General features: G+C 38.0%; 1 protein-coding gene across 1 annotated transcript; it reads left to right on the top strand.

Annotated features, from left to right (window-relative positions):
- The first annotated feature begins 141 nt into the window (after nucleotides 1-141).
- LOC106491334 (radial spoke head 10 homolog B2-like) lies at nucleotides 142-18,852 on the top strand. The gene is made up of 20 exons (XM_013950909.2): nucleotides 142-704; nucleotides 1,351-1,426; nucleotides 1,659-1,727; nucleotides 1,965-2,138; nucleotides 3,262-3,347; nucleotides 4,441-4,561; nucleotides 5,358-5,534; nucleotides 6,236-6,377; nucleotides 6,752-6,873; nucleotides 7,644-7,833; nucleotides 8,576-8,687; nucleotides 9,386-9,465; nucleotides 9,570-9,712; nucleotides 10,601-10,708; nucleotides 11,788-11,964; nucleotides 12,428-12,559; nucleotides 14,378-14,429; nucleotides 16,409-16,525; nucleotides 17,763-17,955; nucleotides 18,429-18,852. Exons 1-20 carry the CDS (start codon nucleotides 454-456, stop codon nucleotides 18,628-18,630), a joined length of 2,724 nt encoding a protein of 907 aa, XP_013806363.2. The 5' UTR covers nucleotides 142-453; the 3' UTR covers nucleotides 18,631-18,852.
- The last annotated feature ends 164 nt before the right edge of the window (nucleotides 18,853-19,016 follow it).

Genomic DNA, 19,016 nt, shown 5'->3' on the forward strand with positions numbered 1-19,016 from the left:
ATTTCTGCAGCTGTAATTTCCAAGACCTTTATCAAACTCAGTTTTCCTCATTCGAGAGAAATGGTTTTCAGCTTTTCTACAGCATTATTTCTAGATCTGTAAAAACGTTCTGGTAAAGCTGTAGACCTCTGAATAGCAAAACTAAGCTATCTGGCAGCAGACTCTTCTGTTTTAGTGCTTTTGATGGATTTCTTAGTAATTCGTGGGTCTCTTCCTGCTAGCCCTGGGGTTTATGCAGCACAAGCCAAAAACATTTCATTGGGGAATTATTGCTACTATCACAGAAAGAATTTAAGATACTTGTGTGCACTGTAATTAAAAAAGAAATTAGAAATCTTCACATCTGTTAAATTTTTTTTGTCAGATATATTTAGATTGTGGGGAAAAAAGTCTTTACATAAGAATACAGTAGATGTTCATGAGAATAACACAGGTTGAGACAATCCAATAATTATGGCAAAGGATAAGAAGAAAGATGGCAAGAAATCAGAAAAATCTGTACGTCCTGCTGCTCCTGCACAAGATACTGCAGTTGAGAGCAGCTCAACGAAGCCGGCAAGTTTGCTGACCTTGTATGGAGGGGAAGAACCACAAGCAATTCCTTTGGTACTGGTCAAAGAGCCAGAGGCGGTGAAGGAACCTCCAGTCCGACGTGTTCCTCCATACCGTGAGGAGCCTCTTCTTGCTCAAATTATTGTAGAAAGGTATGTTTGTTACAACTACATCTGTTAAGTCAGGAATTCTCATTTAAATATCGCTGGTGTGCCTGCTGTCCTACAAATATGGATTTGACTCTTGTTTTGAGGCAACAACTATCTAGTATAGAAAGAGGCATCAAAAACGAGGCCCTTAGGCTATTTCAGGTAGGAGTAAGAACTGTGTTTAATTACAAAATCCTTTTCTCGAGATCTGCTCTCCAGTTGCACACAAGCTGGCTATACAAAATGTGATTGGTACAGGCTGATAAAAAGGATGGCTGCAGGAACCGGAAGTTAGTTTTTTGTGGTTAATCACACCTAGTAGCCTTAATATCGTATTAGTGATACCAATGGAATTCTTCTGCCTTTCTGCACCTGAGAGTGTTGCTGGTGCTCTCTGTATGTCCGCCAAAAGCCTCATTCTTTTGGCTTTGTTCAGGTGGAGTGAAATTTAGTCTTAAGTAGACAGACTGTGAAGCAAATAGACCTATGCCATTTTCAGTTGCTGCTGCCCTATAATGTTTCGGGCCGCTGGTATCTGCGCCAGTGTGCAGACTGCAGTAAATCGAAGGTCACTTATTCTGTGCTTGTTGTGATTTAGTTTTACTGATAGCAGCTTGGAATGTTCATCTTTAGTTTGTCTTCTTTGTAGGTATGAAGGTGAAAAAGTCCATGGACTGTATGAGGGTGAAGGCGTCGCATATTTTGAGGGGGGGAATACATACAAGGTGAGTGTATAATTAAAAAAAAAAAAGGATCAAGTTCTAGAACTCTTTTAGTGTAGGTGGAGGCTGAGCAGTTAAAATGTGAGAGCTCTATCGGTTTCTGGCATTAAAACTCTTCTTTTGAAACTAGCAGTTGAAGGAGATTTAATACGTTATTTCAAAATCTTACCATCACTGTCGGCTTAGTGGTGGTAGGAATGAATTTGTAAACAATACTGTTTTCTTCATTTTGAAGGGCATGTTTTCTGAGGGACTTATGCATGGACAAGGGACTTACACGTGGGCTGATGGAGTGAAGTACAAGGTAAAGTGCAGTACAGCTTATGAGCGAACACTAGTACAGCCAGTAAGATGTGCAAATTCAAGGAAAGTAGGTAAGTGACAATAATTGGCACAGTGCAGGAAGCAACTGCAGAACTATGGCACTAATTTCAATCAAGCCTGGATTCTTCCAGACAGTTGGTCTTATCTCCTTTGCATTAAGCAGGAACGTTGAGTCATGTGCCTTAGTTGTTCTAAATGTCGCAATTTAATCTTTTAGGGGACTTTTGTTAAGAATGTACAAATGTATAACGGCTGTTATACATGGAGTGATGGCAGCATGTATGAAGGATCAATCAGCAATGGAGTTAGGCATGGATTTGGAGTGTTCAGGAGTGGTACGCATCCGGTTTCTTATGCTGGCTGCTGGTGTAAAGGCAAAAGACATGGAAAGGTAAATAGAAACATCAAATGAGAGCATTGTCTTGGGTGAGTAGTCTCCAGAACAAAAAGCACTCTTGTGCAAACGTTTGGCCAGAAAGTTTTGTATTGTTGCATTGGTCTTGTGCTATATATTCTTTTTTCTTTCCTAGGGATCTTCTCTGCAGTAGTGTATGCTAATTCAGACTAGTGAGGTGGGATCTTTTCTGTAGTAAAAGGGCTGAATGGTATGCCAAGAGTCATTGCTAGCTTGTGTGTCTTGTCTTTTATGCTGCTCCAATTAGATGATGACAGAGTAAAAATTGACAACGGCATCAGTAGCCACATTTAATACATTTCTGACAGAATGATTAACTTCCCACTAATGACAGAGTGATCCCACCTCTCAAATGTGTAACATTAGACTAAGTATGATAATAGCCAAGACTGTCCTATGTACTATAAGTAACATATAGTTCCAACTTTTTAAAGGGAACTAGCTTTTATCTGTCTCAGTTTTGTGCATCCAACTTGACACACTCTGCTGGGCCTGACGGTTTGAAGACCAATGCTCAGCGTGTGAGGAAGATCAGTTCTAATTACATGTTTTGAGTTTTGTGTCACTAATGGGACACTAAAATTATGCAGGCTGCTGTGGTTGGTCACCAGTGGAATGGTCTGTCTGATTCATTCTGAGAGGAAGCAATGAGACAGGGAAAAACTGAACAGTTAATGCTGTATGCTAGTTGCATGATTGCCTTCTAAAGGAAGTAACTGTAGACCTAGTGTTGAAAGTGGAGTTCTGGATGAGTCAGAAAGCTGATCCACCTCTTCAGGGTAACGGTCCTTAGGTTGACGAAGTTACAATCTGTGAAAGTATTTCCAGCTGGATTGAGAAATGTGGTAGACTGACGTAATGTAGTATGCTTTTTTTTTCTTTCAACACTTGGTCTTTTTTAAGGTCTTAACTAGTACCTATAGAGAGAGGCTGTGTTTATATTTAATTTTAGCTGTTCAGTGCTTTTAGCACTCTGTTTATATCAAAGTGACTGTAGGTAAGAGCGTGATCATGTCTAGTATAACTTGTATGGAATGTTTTATTAAATGTAGATGAATATTTAGCTATTGATTTAAATTGACTACACTGTTTGTTTCAGGGTACCATTTACTATAATCAGGAACAGACCTCTTGGTATTCAGGTGACTGGGTAAATAACAACAAAGAAGGATGGGGAATTAGATGGTAAGTATGATAACATTTTTGTTCTTTGCTTCAGATTTTTTATTTTGCATGTGTTATCATACAGATTCTTCTATTATTTAAAATGGGTAAAAAATACTACCATTTCATAATAGTATGCATTTTCTGTGGTGGAATAAGTAATTGTACAAAGTGCTTGATAGTAATAAAATAGACCTTCTGTATGACTTAAATTTTTATGTTGGTATGTTTCTCCTGATCATTCCCCCAAAGAAAGTCATCTAAAGACAAAATAATTAAAAATCTAATTTGGTAAACCACAAATTGTCTTATTAAAGCAAATTGACTCAATTGATTTGAATAGATGAAGCTCCTTTCATAAATTAATGAATTTTTTGATGGAATTACATATGAAAGAGTATTTTGACTAGCTATGACAAAGGTTCTTTGGACAAAAAGAACTGGTTTATGTTTTACAATGGTTTGTAAGTTAAAAATATGAGGTAAACAATGAGTACAATGAAACCAGTGTGTCCATGTCACAGTGAGCCAACTTTCAAATGAATGCTAATATCCCCTGAGGTTTTACTCTAAACCTTGTTCTTGTAATATCCAGTCAGAATTCAGTATACATACACTGAATTATGTAAGTGAATAATACAGACAGTATTGGGATTTCTTGATCCAAAGTACAGCCATAAAAATCTTTTGGTTATCTCTCAGTTGCAAAAAACGTCATTTTCCTAAGGACTTGTCAGAAAAGTTATATGTTGCTGCATTGTTTTGATATCTCATGGACATGGTCCTCAAATCATGCTGAGCTTGTTTGTACTTGTGCTCTAAGAACTTTGAATTTATTAGTATCTTAACATAATTATTTTATCTGAGACTGGTAAATGGCCAACTGGGAATCTTTTCCTTTTGGATAGTCTGTCTTTTGAAGCAATGCATGGGTCAGAATTTAGCTATCTTAATACAAAATGTCTCTCCTAACGTGTTTCTCTTGCCATCTCCTCAGCAAAAGACGTCTGAGACTCACTGATGACCAGTGAGAGACCAACACTTGTTTGTGTGGGCCTGTCTTACTATTTTCTTACAGTGACTAAGTCATAACTCTCTTACTGTTTTCTTGCAGCTATAAGTCTGGAAATATCTATGAAGGTCAGTGGGAGAAAAATGTACGTCATGGAAAAGGAAGAATGAGGTGGCTGACAGCTAATCAAGAGTATATAGGACAGTGGGAATATGGCATACAGGTATTAATTCCTTTTCTAACCTCTTTACTTTGATATCTGCTCATTACTGTAGTAAAACTAGATAGAGAACTTTGTGCAGTATCAAAGAAGCTTTGTATGATTTGCCAGTTGAGATAGTGGGAATGTACTGTTTTTTCATAAGTTGATTCTCATGTTGTTAGCTATATTCCAATATAAACCTTTTTCATAATAAAACATTAAACGTTTACGGCTATACTTGGCTTGAGATGTGACTTCAGTAGTGAGACTAAGTGGCATTTTACTTCTGTGCCATCTATAAAATATTAAACCACACTGTTCCCTCTAGTAAAGATGTATGAGGCAAGGAGATCTCTGGCATTTTCTGTTCCTTGCCTCTATTATTCTGTTGGAAAGGAAATTAGAGCTACATCCACAATCTTTTCACCCTACATAAAATTGTCAAGGAGCCCGGCTTCTGGAACACCATGGGTCTCCATCTGGCACGGTGTTCCTTGTGTGGCTGTTCAGCATTACAGTCACAAGGATTCAGACAGGAAGGACTTCTTTAGGCCAGTCCTGTTGGTAGAGCCTGCTTATGTACGTGTTGGTTCAGTGTATCACCTGGATGCTGCTCCCATGCATCTCGGTAGAATAGTTGTACGTACGGTTTGAGCTGCTGCCACCATCCGCTGGTGCTCTTATTTGAGAGATTTATCAGCAGTGACTCTTAGAGATACCTGGGCACGTCCTCTCCTTTTTTTAAATCTGGACCTGTAGCAATAGTAACTCTTTTAGTGACTTCTCTTTTTCTTTTTTTAAAAAAACCTTTTTTCAGCATGGATTTGGCACCCACATATGGTTTCTGAGGAGGATGCCTTTGTCTCAGTATCCTTTAAGGAATAAATACATAGGAGATTTTGTAAATGGGGATTGTCATGGACATGGGAGGTTCGTATACGCCAGTGGAGCCGTGTATGATGGAGAATGGGTTTGCAATAAGAAGCATGGCAGGGTGAGTACTGACAAATAGTGAGAGAGTATTAAAGACAACATGAGAAGAGGCTTTGTTCTGCTCCGTATGGTACATCTCTAGATTTCTGTACTGAAAACTACATTCAGTTTGCACTGTGGATGGAATCCCAACATAATGTACAGATTCCACTGAAAGCCGTAGGACTCCTTCCAAGGACCTTGCTGGGCAACAGATTTGACTTGGGGGTTGGGGGTGTGTGTATGGAAATATATTTTACAGTGGCGTTTCAGGGCAGTAGGTGCGTCTTGATTTTTTTTTTTTTTTCCCCCAACGGTTGGTCAGTACTTTCGCTGTATATTGTCATACGTGCTAGTGGATTTCAATCTGCCCTCACACAGAGGGTGTGCTCACATTAACACACTGTGCCCCCAGAGTATTTTTAACTATTAGGAAAGACTATGGACAGTCCTATATGAGGGAAGGATGTTTATTTCTCAAATTATGTTTCAAAATAAAAAAAGATACTTGGAAATTCTTCATCCCAGCAAGATAATTTAATTAACAAGTGACAAAAGAAAGTGTAAAAAAGAAAAATTCTTTGCTTTGTGTTATCTCATATATTGCATTTTAACAGAGATTCTTATAAGGAAAATTAATTGAGAGCATTAGTGTTGTTTTTACTGATCTTTCATTAAATGGGAAAATTTATATTGAAATTAATCAAATGAATCTGTCTGTAGGGCAAGTTTATCTTCAAGAACGGGCATGTTTATGAAGGAGAGTTTATAGATGATCATATAGCAGAATATCCTGCTTTTCAAGTGGATGCACTGAATGTGCAAGATCTGAATGCCATTGGCACACAAAGTCCTTTTGGCACTGGTAAGCAGCTTAAGAAAGCAACAAGTTCTACTTCACGTTTGTTAGTTGTTACTTCGTTAGTTGTTACTTTTTTTTAAATAATGTCAAGCTGTTCATACTTATTCAAGAGCCAGACATATTTTTTCAAAGAACTTTGAAACTATCAGCATTTGCTATATCAGCATTTTCTTTTGCTTAGTAGTTAATTTGCCTAAATGGCTCTTTAATGGTTATGTTGTTGATTATTAAATATCTGCTTATCACTGTAAAAGAGTCTGTTATTCTCCTTTTGAAATCAGTGAAATAAGAAGGAATAGTATGTTTTCTTTTGCTTGTATATTTTTGAAATTTTGAAAATTTCATTTTATTTTATTTTTATTTTACTTGCTTGTTAGAAACCATCAGAACAGTTGATGGCTCAACAAATACTTCTCTTCTGGGACCAAATATTGAATTAGATATATCTTCACTGCTTGACTTCTTCCCAAAGGAAGAGAGACAAGAAGAAGTGAAACAAGTAAGAGCCTATTGTCTGGTATTTTCTTTTTTTTTTCCACTGATATGTTTCACATAATTTTAATTTATTTCTGGTTTATGTGCATAAAGTAAGTCTTTGCATTCAAGAATTATCCAAAATCTGAAAGCAATGAAAACATACAAGCAAAAAGAATGAAGAGACAGTATTGTGTATTCCTGAGCATCCACTAGAAGGGAATAAAAAATATATTTTTCTATCTGGAAGGGCACTCATCATCTACTTTTAGTTACTGTGAGGTCTGGAGAGGGTCTCCACTGATGCATTCCATATGCTGAGTCCAGTGTTCCTGAGCGAAAGATTTAATTTCAAACCTTTTAGGTGACTTTGTGTTTTATTAGTACAGAGGACAGTGATTCCTGTTGGATGCTTCTTGTTCAAAAACTACACAAAATTTTCCATTTATCTACATAAATACTGCTGCTGAGCTGTATCATGCGAGTTGCTTCTCACTCTTCTGTTGGTGTCTTTTACCTACCTTGTGCAGCAATTTATGTATTTTTTACTGTGACTGGCAAAATGTTTATTGTTAATGGGGCTGATGTGTAGAGAGAGATATAAAGGTTTATTGGCAGACAAACTTATAAGTCATCAAACGGTATTTATTATAACTACATTTGAGTAATGTTTTCATGAAAACTTAACGAGGAGTGTGCCCTTGGAAGCTGTGAGATAAAAAAATGTTTGCCCCATTATGGAATGGGTACATGCTGATCCCTACTTGCCGTGAGAACTTACGCTGCTTTGTTTAGATAGAATTCGCTGTGTTGAGACATATGACGGAACTGAGAAGAATTTACAGCTTCTACAGCAGCTTAGGCTGTGATCATTCCCTTGACAACGCCTTCCTGATGACTAAGCTCCAGTTTTGGAGATTTCTGAAGGACTGCCAGTTTCATCATTGCAACTTAACTCTTGCTGAAATGGATCGGCTATTGAGCGGTTTGTATTTCTGTTGAGGAGGGACTAGAATTTAGGAATTTTAATAGTAAGCTGCGGGGGGTTGGAGTGGCAAGTTCTACTGATAGCTCAACCCTGGTAGTTCAGTGGCCCTGAGCGTGTCCCTGTGCGCCCCTGCGTTCTTGCTGGATGTATTAACACCCAGGCACTTTGGGACCTTAGGTGAGAAAATGCAAAATAAAAATACACTTCAAAAATTATTCTGAAGATTCATCAGTTCAAAAATTGTATTATCCTCTGGACTTGCCATTATTTTTACTTAAAATGTTTAAAGAATCTGAGAAAGAGAAGTAGAGGAAAAATAATCTTTGTATTTTTTTCAGTGTTCTTGAAGTTTCTTTTATTTTTATTTTATTTTTTTCTGTAGAGCCAATAAATGAGTCAGTTCCACTTAGAGATGCTGTGGGCCTTTATCACAAAGATGTACTTCAGTGTCCCTTGTATATGAAGGGATTAATTCCAACTCCACTTCCCCCTTGATTCCCATATGCTGTGGGGATGCATTTCCAGAAAGAGAACTTAAAATTCAGTTTTAGGTGGGCCGTGCTGCCTTGCACTGCTCATTTGGAAGCGGTGCTGTGTCTGGTCTGATTCTTCCAGGAGTGTTGTAACACCGTGGTAGGTAGAGAGTGAGCGGATGAGAGTGTGTTATGTGCCCGTGTCAGTATAGGCATTTTAATGTCAGTGATAGCAATAGAGATTATTTTTTCAATTTTTTTTTTAGGTGATAAAATACCACTAGAAGAGATACATTCTCCATATGAGACCTTACTGTTCAGAACATTCTTATCTTGCCTTATTCATCTGGCATTTCATATCTATCATGAGGAGCACAAGTAAGTTTCATCTTTTAGTGAAATTAATTTCAGTGTAATCAGTTAGTTTCTGCCAGGGAACCCTCTCTTTTTATTCTCCTTTGCCCGAGGCATCAGCTTGCCCTTGCCCTCTTGTGCGTTCATTCCCTTTCTGTTGTCTGTGCTGATACTATGCAAAGTAGAGTCCCAGTGATAACTTCAAGAGTTTTGTTCTGCACCTGTATTTGGTACGAGTGGTTTTTTTGCAGAAACGGTGCTGTCAGTATATTAGTGCTTTTGGAGACTGATGTATGTGTTTCTAATACAGAACTATAATTTTTTTTTATTACTCTGTATAAATTGTAGGAGATAATTATTAAGAGAAAAGTAGAAAAGTAGACTCTGGAATTTCAGTTGGACTCTTGATCCTACTACCTGGGGGTGTTTTTGAAAATTCTGCTTCATGTCTTTTACATGAATTGTATAATATCTTTCATACTGAGCTTACATGAATGTGAATCTTCTCTCCTTGATTCCCTCTAAGAGGGCAGTAATGCAAGCTGGTCTCAGGAAGGACTCTTTGCAAGAGAGTCCTAAATTTCACTGAAGAGTTCGTCTGAGAAAAATCTGTTGTAAAATTTTTACAGGGTGAATGTACTTATAAAGTGTACTTGTAAAAATAACTCTTATTGTACTCCTTGTGCAAAAGAAAAGAGTATGTATTTTTGTTTCAACTGTAGAGAAGAAGGTCCTTATCTACATAAATGTTTCTTAGAAATGATGTCCAGGAATGTTATTCCCACTGCCTGTCATATACAGGGTAAGTAACGATGTTTCTTCTGTGCAGTTCAGAATTAATCAATTAGTAGTAAATACATCAGAGCTTTAGAGTAATTGTTATTTTTTCCCAATTAATTTTTACAGGTATTTTATTTTCTGAACGTGCTGTCTGTGCCATGAGCTACGTTGACAAATGCTGGGAAATATACAGAGCTTTTTGTAGACCAAGTACCAAGCCTCCATTTGAACCCACAATGAAAATGAGGCATTTCCTTTGGATGTTGAAAGTAATTATCTACACTGTTTTTTTTATTTTTGATCTGGCTAAATGCACATTTGTTCAGTTTATATGGTCATTTTAAAATTCTCCCTGTAGCTCCTGTGCAAGCATAAAGGTATGGGTAATGTTATTTGTATGAACTGTCCAACAGATGCTAAAGGGACAATTACTATGGTGAGCAGCGGTCCTTTTCAGGACCGCATTCTGATTCCTTATTTGAAATCAGTCTTAGACAAGTACTTCTTTTTTTTTAAAGTGAATATAAATAACTTTGCTAGTGATTTTTTTTTTCTTCCCATAAAATTCATGCACTAAAATGTCATATTGGTAGAACTCAAGATTGGCAGCTCTTGAATTAACACATTAAAGCATTTTAATAATTTATTAATTTAAAGTATTTGCTGCATCATGGACATGAGATTCTTTTCTAAAACTCAACAATTCAGGGACTGATCCAGATTATAGTGAAGTCAGGGAATGACTCCCATTAGTATGACTGTGTTTTGGGGCAGGCTTTCACTGATTAAATCCGAGCCTATGTATGCTGCTGGAAATGTGATGCCTCTTTGGCAGGCCTCTTTGGAATAAATGCCTTTTGATTCAGTCATCTTTTTTGTCTGAAAAAAATAATAAAAAAAATCAGATGACAAAATTGTAATATTTGATGTTTTTATTTCTTAGCTTTCACAAGCTCTTGCTTAGCACTGTTCTTGGCATCTAGGAAAAATTCCCATTGATTTCAGTAAGGCCAGAATTTTTACTCTGTCATTAATTATGTGCTGGAGGTGTCACTTGAAACCACTAGAGATTTTCACACAGGCCTTAAAGCGAATTAGATTAGGTCCATGTGGGAATGCTTAAGTGTTGTTAACACGTAATGTTTAATCTTACACAGGATTTCAAGCTTCTAAGCAAGCAATTAACTGCTCCAAGACTTGTGGAAATACTTGTCAAAGACCATCCCTTTCTATGTGATAGCAATAACAGCAATCTGGAGCAGGAGGTATGGAAAAAACCCGCATAATAGTTCATTGCTACAGGAGCAACTAAAATTAATTTTAGAAAATGCTGCAAATACTGACCTATCTGCCAGAACAGGAAAAGAATGTAACTTACTATGAAAAAAAATAGAGTACAAGCTTTAAGGCTCTTTTTTTATCTTCCTTTGCTTTGCCTAGTTTCTCTCTCATACTTCCATGCTTTGCCTGTTCTCTTGCCCATCTCCGTACACCCTCAGCACCCCTGTGCACTGACCGTACAGATACGCCTCCAGAGGACTGTGGCAAGCAGTGACATTCCATCTCTTGAGACTGCTGCTGGTAATAGTTTTTGTGGGGCACTGGCCCCATATGCAGCCCACGCATGCAGTGGCTATGCAGGGAGGAGTCTCAGCACTCCCGGCTACCGAGGCCTGTGTAGATGTCAAGACGGGTCAGCAGTTAAGGCGTGAGCCCACTGATCCTGGAAATCTGATGATCTGAGAAACCTCAGGAGTGGTATGTGAAGTGCTTCATCTTCAACATATAGGGTAAAGTAGGGAGTGTAGAAGACTCTTGCACTGCCTGACAGCTGACCTGCTGTAGAGGACCTTCACCCTTAAAGAATTAGCTTTTATCCAGTGACTATCTACTGTAAATGATATGATTGAATTAATTTTTTTAATCAGTATCTGATAAACTGAACGCAAAGTATTACTAGAGGATTCATTGTACACCCTTTGTTAGGGTTTCTTGGGGTGTTGCGTACAATTGAACTATTTTAGATAATAACTGTTATTCATCACAGAGAAAAATTTCTCATAATTCCAGATAAAATTCCAGCAAAAATCCGTGCAGTGTTTTATTTTAATTTGACTTGTGTAAGGCATAATGCAGTGTATCACCTGCTGATTTTTTGAACTTTAGCCATTTACAGGTTTTCTTCAGAAGAAGGGATGTTTGAGAAGATGCAATGATGCCAATGCGGTGATGCCAAAGAGGCTCAATAAGTAGTTTAGAATTCTTTACGTGCTCAGACATGTGCCCATAATGAAGAGATTTTACAAAAATGAATTAATTGATGACTATGTTTGTTTTACTCTAGTTGGTTTTTCTTGAATTTGTTGAAGCTCTTCTGGATTGTGCACTGGTGTATGTTACCAGTGATGTGGTTAAGCAGCAAGTAGATCGTTATAGTCAGAAAGGAAGTAGCTTTAGAATCGAAAATCTCTCCGAGGGAACCACCGCTATGGCTCACTACCCAGAATATTCTCTGTCCCAGGTAAAGTTGTTGTAGACCTCATAAACACCATTATTACATGTCCACTTCCAGAGCAAAGCCAGAGGGACACAGAAACTGAATTCCTCTTTTCGCATAAGCAGTCATTTGATCGGAACATTTTCCTGTTTTTTGTTCATTGTTACTTTAGACTGTAACATCACTGTAGACAGTTTTAATACACTTGCAAATTTTCCTAAGTAATTATAAATACACATAATGTCCTTGGAAGCCTTCTGATGTTCCAATGGGAACTGACAAATGCCACTGAATCCCACCTTCTCCCATTCTCCGGCTACCTGGTCCATCCTGTAGGACCCGTTCCCTTGTGTCATTACTAGCATTTATTTAGTTCCACGGTGAACTGACCCAGTTAAGCTAGCAGTGTTTTCTGGGGCTAATCTAAAAATCATCATCTGAAGTGCATTGAACGAACAATTTTTTCTCATGGTTATTTTTTTATTAGTCCGTTTACAGCAGAAGTGTAATTAGCACAGACATAAATGATGAAATTTCTGAGGCAGCTGAGCCCTACACTTGCCAATGGTTGTCTTCAAGCAAAAGTGTCCTATCAGAAGACAGAACAAAGACGCATGAGGTACGTAAAAGCTCTCATTGAAAGGTGGAGTAGGGGTTTTGCCATTCATGTGGGATAGAGAAGCCAAGGTATTTTGAGGTTTTGAAAGGGACTAGAATTTCACCTGTTATTGGCTACAAGGTGCTTCTGTGCCCGGATGTGTATATGAGCCTAAAAAATGATGCATTTCCAATGCTAACAAAGCACTTGCTCCTATGCATACTTTCCACTATTTTTGTTCAGGCTGTTAGGTGGTATTCTATGTAATAATAACTAAAGCAGAAGGCAGTGATGAACAAAACTACAGATATGTGTTTATTGGCAAGGTAAGGAGTGAGTGGATGAAAACTGGGCAAAGAGACTTGGTAGCACTGGAGAAGGTAACCCTAATATTAAAATTCTAATATGTAGAAGGGTGCCTCATACTCTGAGTACACTTAGCCTGCTGAAAATGAGGCCTTTTCTAACTCAGCACACTTGTGACTTGTCTGCTTAATTTCTAGAATAACCTTTTACTGACGTTATGTTTTGGTTATGTTTTATGTTTTGTTTTGTGTGGTGCGCGTGGTGTGTCTGCACGTGGTTTGTGGTTGGTGTTGAGGTTTGTGCTGTGGTTTGTGAATGGTAGGCATAGGCGAATGTTTTGTTTATGTTTTGTTTATGGTTATGTTTATGTTTTGGTTATGTTTTATGGTTTTATGTTTTGTTTGTTTTGTTTATGTTTGTGTTTACGTTTTGTGGTTTGTTCGTGTTTTTAATGTTTAATGTTTTTATGTTTTGTTTGTTTTTTCTTTATGTTTTATGTTTATATTTTGTTTATATTTTGTTTATGTTTTGTTTTCTTTATGTTTTGTGTATGTTTTATGTATGGCTTGTTTTGTGTATGTTTTATGCTTATGGTTTGTTTTCTGTATATTTTCGGTATGGTATGTTTTCGGTATGGTATGCTTACACTTTGTCTTGTTTATGCTTTGTTTATGTTAGTGTTAGTGTTGTGTTTACATTTTATGTTTTGTTTTGCTTATGTTTGCATCTTGTTTATGTTTTATGTTTTGTTTATGTTTTATGTTATTTTGCTTCCCGGTAGAGTGCAGACAGGAGATTAAAAGCCAGCTGGAATATATATTTTCACACAGGAGGAATTCCTAGAAACATATTCCGAAATTAGAGGCCGGTTCTTCTTCCAGCAAACTTTTAAACTTCACTGTCTGTACAGTTTCATACCCAGTAAGGTTGTATTCTTTCAAACATGGGTTTGAACTGTTTCACCTGAGTTATTAAGGGACTTACTGTCACTTACCCCAAAAGAATGGTATCATCAGGCTGCAGAAAACGCTTGGGAAGGAAGTAGAAAACTTTTCAAAGCTTCTGTCTCAGATATACTATTGAATGCTACTCTCCTTTTCACTGGGTATAATTCCTGGAGTATATTCCTAAACTCAGGAAGAGAAATTCATTATTGTTTCCTCAGGCATAGATGACTTACAGTGTCAAGCAGAGGAACACATAAGAACAGAGGGACATGTGCAAGAACAGGAACTTTCATTTCTCTGTACTTCCTCTGAAATAGAATAATCCTACTTCCCTGGCTGGTGTCAGAGGGAAAGTGCACTAATTTTGAAAGTGTGAAACACTATTGTAAATTAAATATTTTGAAATAGGTGTAATTGCAGAATGCCCTTGTTTGGCAGCTTCTTGTCTTTCAGCGTAGTAGCTGGTACTATTCCAGAATGCTTTGTAGATAGAAATTTGCATGACTCAAATGGACAATGTGATTTCAGTTTTTAATTTGAACACAAGCCCAGGCATTTTATAACTGAATTCAAAACTTCTTCCCAGTCCCTGAGATCCTGTGAAGACCGAAGGCTGTCTTTTCAAGAATTTCCTATGGGTGAGTACTGCAGTTCATTCTATAGCAGCTATAAGCAGTGGTGCTAGAGGAGACTCACTCTTGCTACAGCTTTAAAGATAATTAAAAAGGCAGATGCTCACTGGAATGGTTGTACATGTACAGAGGGAAGCATCATTCCGTTTTGCAATTATGGCAAGGTTTAGCTCTTTACGTTAATGTTCAGTTTCACACACCTGGAATATTTGGTGAGCTGGCCAAATTTGAATCTCTGAACTTACGCTGTGAGGATTTCAGAATTGCTCCTCCCTGTTGAGATCATCTGTTTGAATATAATCGGTGTTTTTTGTTGATTTGTAGATCTAGGACTTAATTACATGAACACTCACAGGTTGTTCTTCCTTGTTATTAGCTCTTCCTGCCTCACACGTTGATTCGCTGTGTTTGTCTAGTCTAAGCTGACCTTCCATCACTCTGCTTTCATCTTCTAGACAGCATCTTTGGATTCTGTGCTTCTACTGTGGGCATGTGGGCACAGGAGAAACCTGAGCAGATGAGAGCAGGGGGGTTGTGATGGGTTATTAGGAGCAATGGCCATGTGCTGGCTTAGCTGGAGCTGAGCAAATGCGGTTGACTGCGAGGTGTGGTGTGGTAAGACTGTTCAAAGGAATTCTTAGGTTTTGCAGGGAAATTCCCCTCTGCAGTTTGCTTGCTACGACTTGCAACACTAAAATTCACGCTCTTCACTATGTCACTCCTCCGGGCAACTGAAGGGCTTTATTCCTGTGCTGACACGCTGCTTGGCTGCCTCAGTCTGCTTCCCACATTTTCCTGTTTCTGTTACTGGCACACTTACGTTCCTTCTAGCCCATTGCTAAATATCAGGAAAATGGGCAGGTGATGGTACTGTTAATATATAAAATAGCAACAGATTGCATTCACTGTCAGCTGGCTGCCCCTGTGAGCTCCTCCTCTCTCACGTCCATCAAAAAGTTACCTGTAATATTCAGAACCAATCCCACTAAACCACACTTGAACAGGTATCACATCATTAATGTTTATAAGGAATAACAATGCTAGAATCTCGCAGTAATAATTCGTGCTCACCTGAATACTATTGTATTAACCAGCGAGTGTGTTTGAAGGCTGGTTGTACATAGTGAAGATGTTAGTTTGAAGGAGGAGAGTCAGAAGATAACATGGTAGATGATAGCGCAAATTCATCAAACCCGGTCCAGCAGCAGAAGCAACTCAGCCATGTTAGGCAATTCTACCCTAAAGCTAACAAGCCTTGTTGAGCTATTGGAAGGGGTAGTAAAACATATGAACTGAGAACAAGCCTGGGTTTTAATATGCATAATTATTATTTTTACTTATTTTCTGGTAACTGTGCGGGTAGGTATACATTTGAACAATTTCAGGCTGAATTATTTTGGTCTCTATGGAGCTTTTTAAAGAAGTTTTCGGAGCAAAAACATGCATATATTTAATGAAAGTTGGATGCATATTATTTCTGAGCTTACATCACCGTCTGATCATACTAATATAGCTAATATAGATGTATTTGCTGGTCTTTTGCAATAACGCCTTTGGATATTTTCCCAGTATTCTTATATGACAGCTAAATATCCCCCCCAAATCCTCCCAGTCACAGCTGTACAGATGCTTTGTGTACCATTCCATGGTGTATATCATGAGGGAGAATATTTGTGCTCATAAATTGCATCAGCAAGCTCATTTCTAGTGACAGGCTGTAACACTTCCTTAAAAATAACTCAAAGGCTTTTTCCAAATAAATTCTTCCTGCTCTGTTGCACTCATTTTGAGATAGAAACAGGAGGTTGAACTGAGCAGTGTTTCTTTATTATAAACAATATCTTTTCATCTGTAATAAACTATTATTTCAGCCACAGGTCTACCTGATATGTCATATGACAATATTTTTTTTATATTGAAGACCAACACTGGTGTTTAATGCACAGAATTACAGATAAAGTCATTTTAATTTTCTTTCTTTGCAGTATCAGATACTGTCTTCTTACTCCATGCAGCACATGGAGATGTCAAAGATACTCAGTCATTGTTCAGCTGGGACACAGAAAAAGGACAGGGTTTCTGCCCAGCAAAGGAACTGGCAGGTAAAGCAGTCCTGTTTTTAAAAAAATGATTTGTAGCTCTTGATTTGTAACTCCTGAACTGAAATTTTAATCGTGCATGCAGATTTCAGCTTGTCACAAGAGGGCAGTAAATGAACATTAATTCTAGAGGAAATTTTTTTAAGAAAATGAAACTTAATAACCAATTTAAATGAGAAGTTTTAGTACTTTTTCCTTTGAAGTTTCTGCAGTTTTAAAATGCCACTTTCTATTTGTAGGGCATCTATAAATTTTAATTTCTATTAATTATTTACTCTACGGAAAGATGAATCTGCAAGCCTGTTTTTCTCTTCTACCGTGCACACGCCCGCCCCCCCCATCTCTTGGCCAAATGAAAGATACTACCACTATCCCTTGTTTTTTTTACTTAGGATAAGAATTATTATTAATTGTATAGTCAGGAGTGATCTGTCACCATGAGCTGGGACAGAATGTTTTGCCTTATGACAGGCCTGCATTCATGCAGAAGAGAAATCAGTAAGAGCATTTTCATATGCAGAGGTTAGGTGAGAATAGTGAGAATGTTACTTTTTGTACAGTTTCCCTTCCAGCTGATTGGCCCGTCTCATCTCTAATACTCTTTGTGCTTGTTAATGTTTCTACAAATAAAGAACCGCAGTCCAAGAACGTGAGGAGACAACGTGTTCTTTGTGCAGTCATCAGATCTCTCACTGCAATCTGACGACTGAGAAGTTACAGATCAGAAAACATCATTGTCTCTTAAACGACCAGCAGATGGGCCCTGGCAGACCAGCTGTGGGAAACATTGCACACAGTAATTTTTAGAAAGTCACACGTGCTTGCATGCAGTTAGGCTGTTTCACGTAGTTATGTTCTTCCCTCCATTCCCCCATGTACAGGAGTCATAGATGCTGAATTGTCATCGGATTACTATGAAATTAAGATGTTTATGACAGGACTAAAGGGGAAGGTTTATGTTCTTCTGGTGCCATGCCCAGAGACCAGTAGCTCTGAAGAACCACGACAAGGCCTTCCCCTTTCACCCACGGCAGTTACAAGTTTCTCACAGTTGGCCTATTCCATACCATGCAGAAGCACGTGTGCAGCACCCACAAACATGGGGAGGCTGGGAATATCATAACCAGTGCAGCCAGACTCTTCCATTGCAGCGTGTCAGATCTGAAGTACTGCAGCCCAAGAGGAGTTTGGGATAGAAATACCTTGTTAAATAAACAACTGTGTAATTTACATGTTACAGAAAAACTAGAAGACAAAAATGAACAAAATGAGGAACTTGGTCTGCAGCTGTGTCAGGTGCAAATCTTTTTTATGAGTAAGTTTTTTCCTGCCTACCAGCATGAACAAGTGCTGAAGGAAAAAATAAAAGAAAATCAAATTCGGGATGCTGAAATAGCTGAGCTGAGGAAACTAAAGGATGAGGAGCTGGCAAAGTGAGTATTTTATCTTGAAGAGATGGCTTTGTCTAATAACAAAATTTGTGTAGTCTGCCTTCATGAAAGTAGTATAGCATGCCATAAGTGACACAAATCATCCAGATATAATAAGCAATATCTGGAAGGTAATTAATGTGTGACTGCTTATAAAATAACAAGGTAAGAAAATAATTTCTCTTTATTTGTCATAAGCAATGAATACTGGAAGCCTTCAGGCTACAGAATTATCTTACAGCTCTCTGATGAGTGTATTTCCTGGCACTTGAGTCCTGCTCTCTATGAAGCAAGTTCAGTTGAAGATACTTTTGCATAGTCCAACTTAGACTTAAAGTGATAACTAGAAAGACTTTCTGCTTCTCTAAAGTAAAATATTTCATTCTGCAAATACAAGTGTAGTTGCTTAGCCAGTATGAATCTTTGTATGTACTTCAGTATGGGAGACTTAATAAATTTAAGCTTTGTCTGCTTAGACTTGCTGCTGGAAGAGAAGCAGAAGAGGCAAAAAGACAAGAAGCTGCAGAAGAAAAAGCATCATCTGAGATCGAGAATGCAGGAGTTCAGGAGTCAGAGTCTGTTGCACAGTTAGTACCTCCTCCAAAGGACGAGGCACCCGTTGTACCACCCCCCGGTGTTACCAAGGTGGCTGCAGGAACAAAGAAAAAGAAAAAGTAAATATTCTAATAAGCTCTACTGAAGCTTCAAGTATGTAAGCACTTTTTGAAGAAAAAAACACCACTTCTAGTAGCATCTAAAACACAAGTGCTATAAAAGCTATTTGCATGAGATTTGCCCATTTCAGGCTGAAACAACTTCCAGCTCTTACACCAAGGCCCTTGCTGTATCAGCTACACCTGAGTATAACCCTTTACATAAATAAACAAGGCTATTCCAGAAGTGAGTATTGACTCTATTCGCTAAAAATGCCATCAGTGTCACAGTGATACAGCTATGAGATGGGATGTCAGTTCTGTATGTCCCTTGTAAATAGTTTCTGCTTAAAATAGGGTCAATATAATTGAAATACTGCATAAGCAACTATTGTTTCAATTGGGGATTAC

The sequence above is a fragment of the Apteryx mantelli genome, chromosome 16 (assembly GCF_036417845.1).
Source record: "Apteryx mantelli isolate bAptMan1 chromosome 16, bAptMan1.hap1, whole genome shotgun sequence".
Taxonomy (NCBI): Eukaryota; Metazoa; Chordata; class Aves; order Apterygiformes; family Apterygidae; genus Apteryx; species Apteryx mantelli.

Bases quoted from the DNA above. Each gene is read 5' to 3' on its own strand.
- LOC106491334 (XM_013950909.2), top strand. From the start codon at position 454: ATGGCAAAGGATAAGAAGAAAGATGGCAAGAAATCAGAAAAATCTGTA. The intron at 10,709-11,787 runs GTATGGAAAAAA...GTTTTACTCTAG, and splicing joins ACAGCAATCTGGAGCAGGAG to TTGGTTTTTCTTGAATTTGT. The intron at 14,430-16,408 runs GTGAGTACTGCA...CTTTCTTTGCAG, and splicing joins TTTTCAAGAATTTCCTATGG to TATCAGATACTGTCTTCTTA.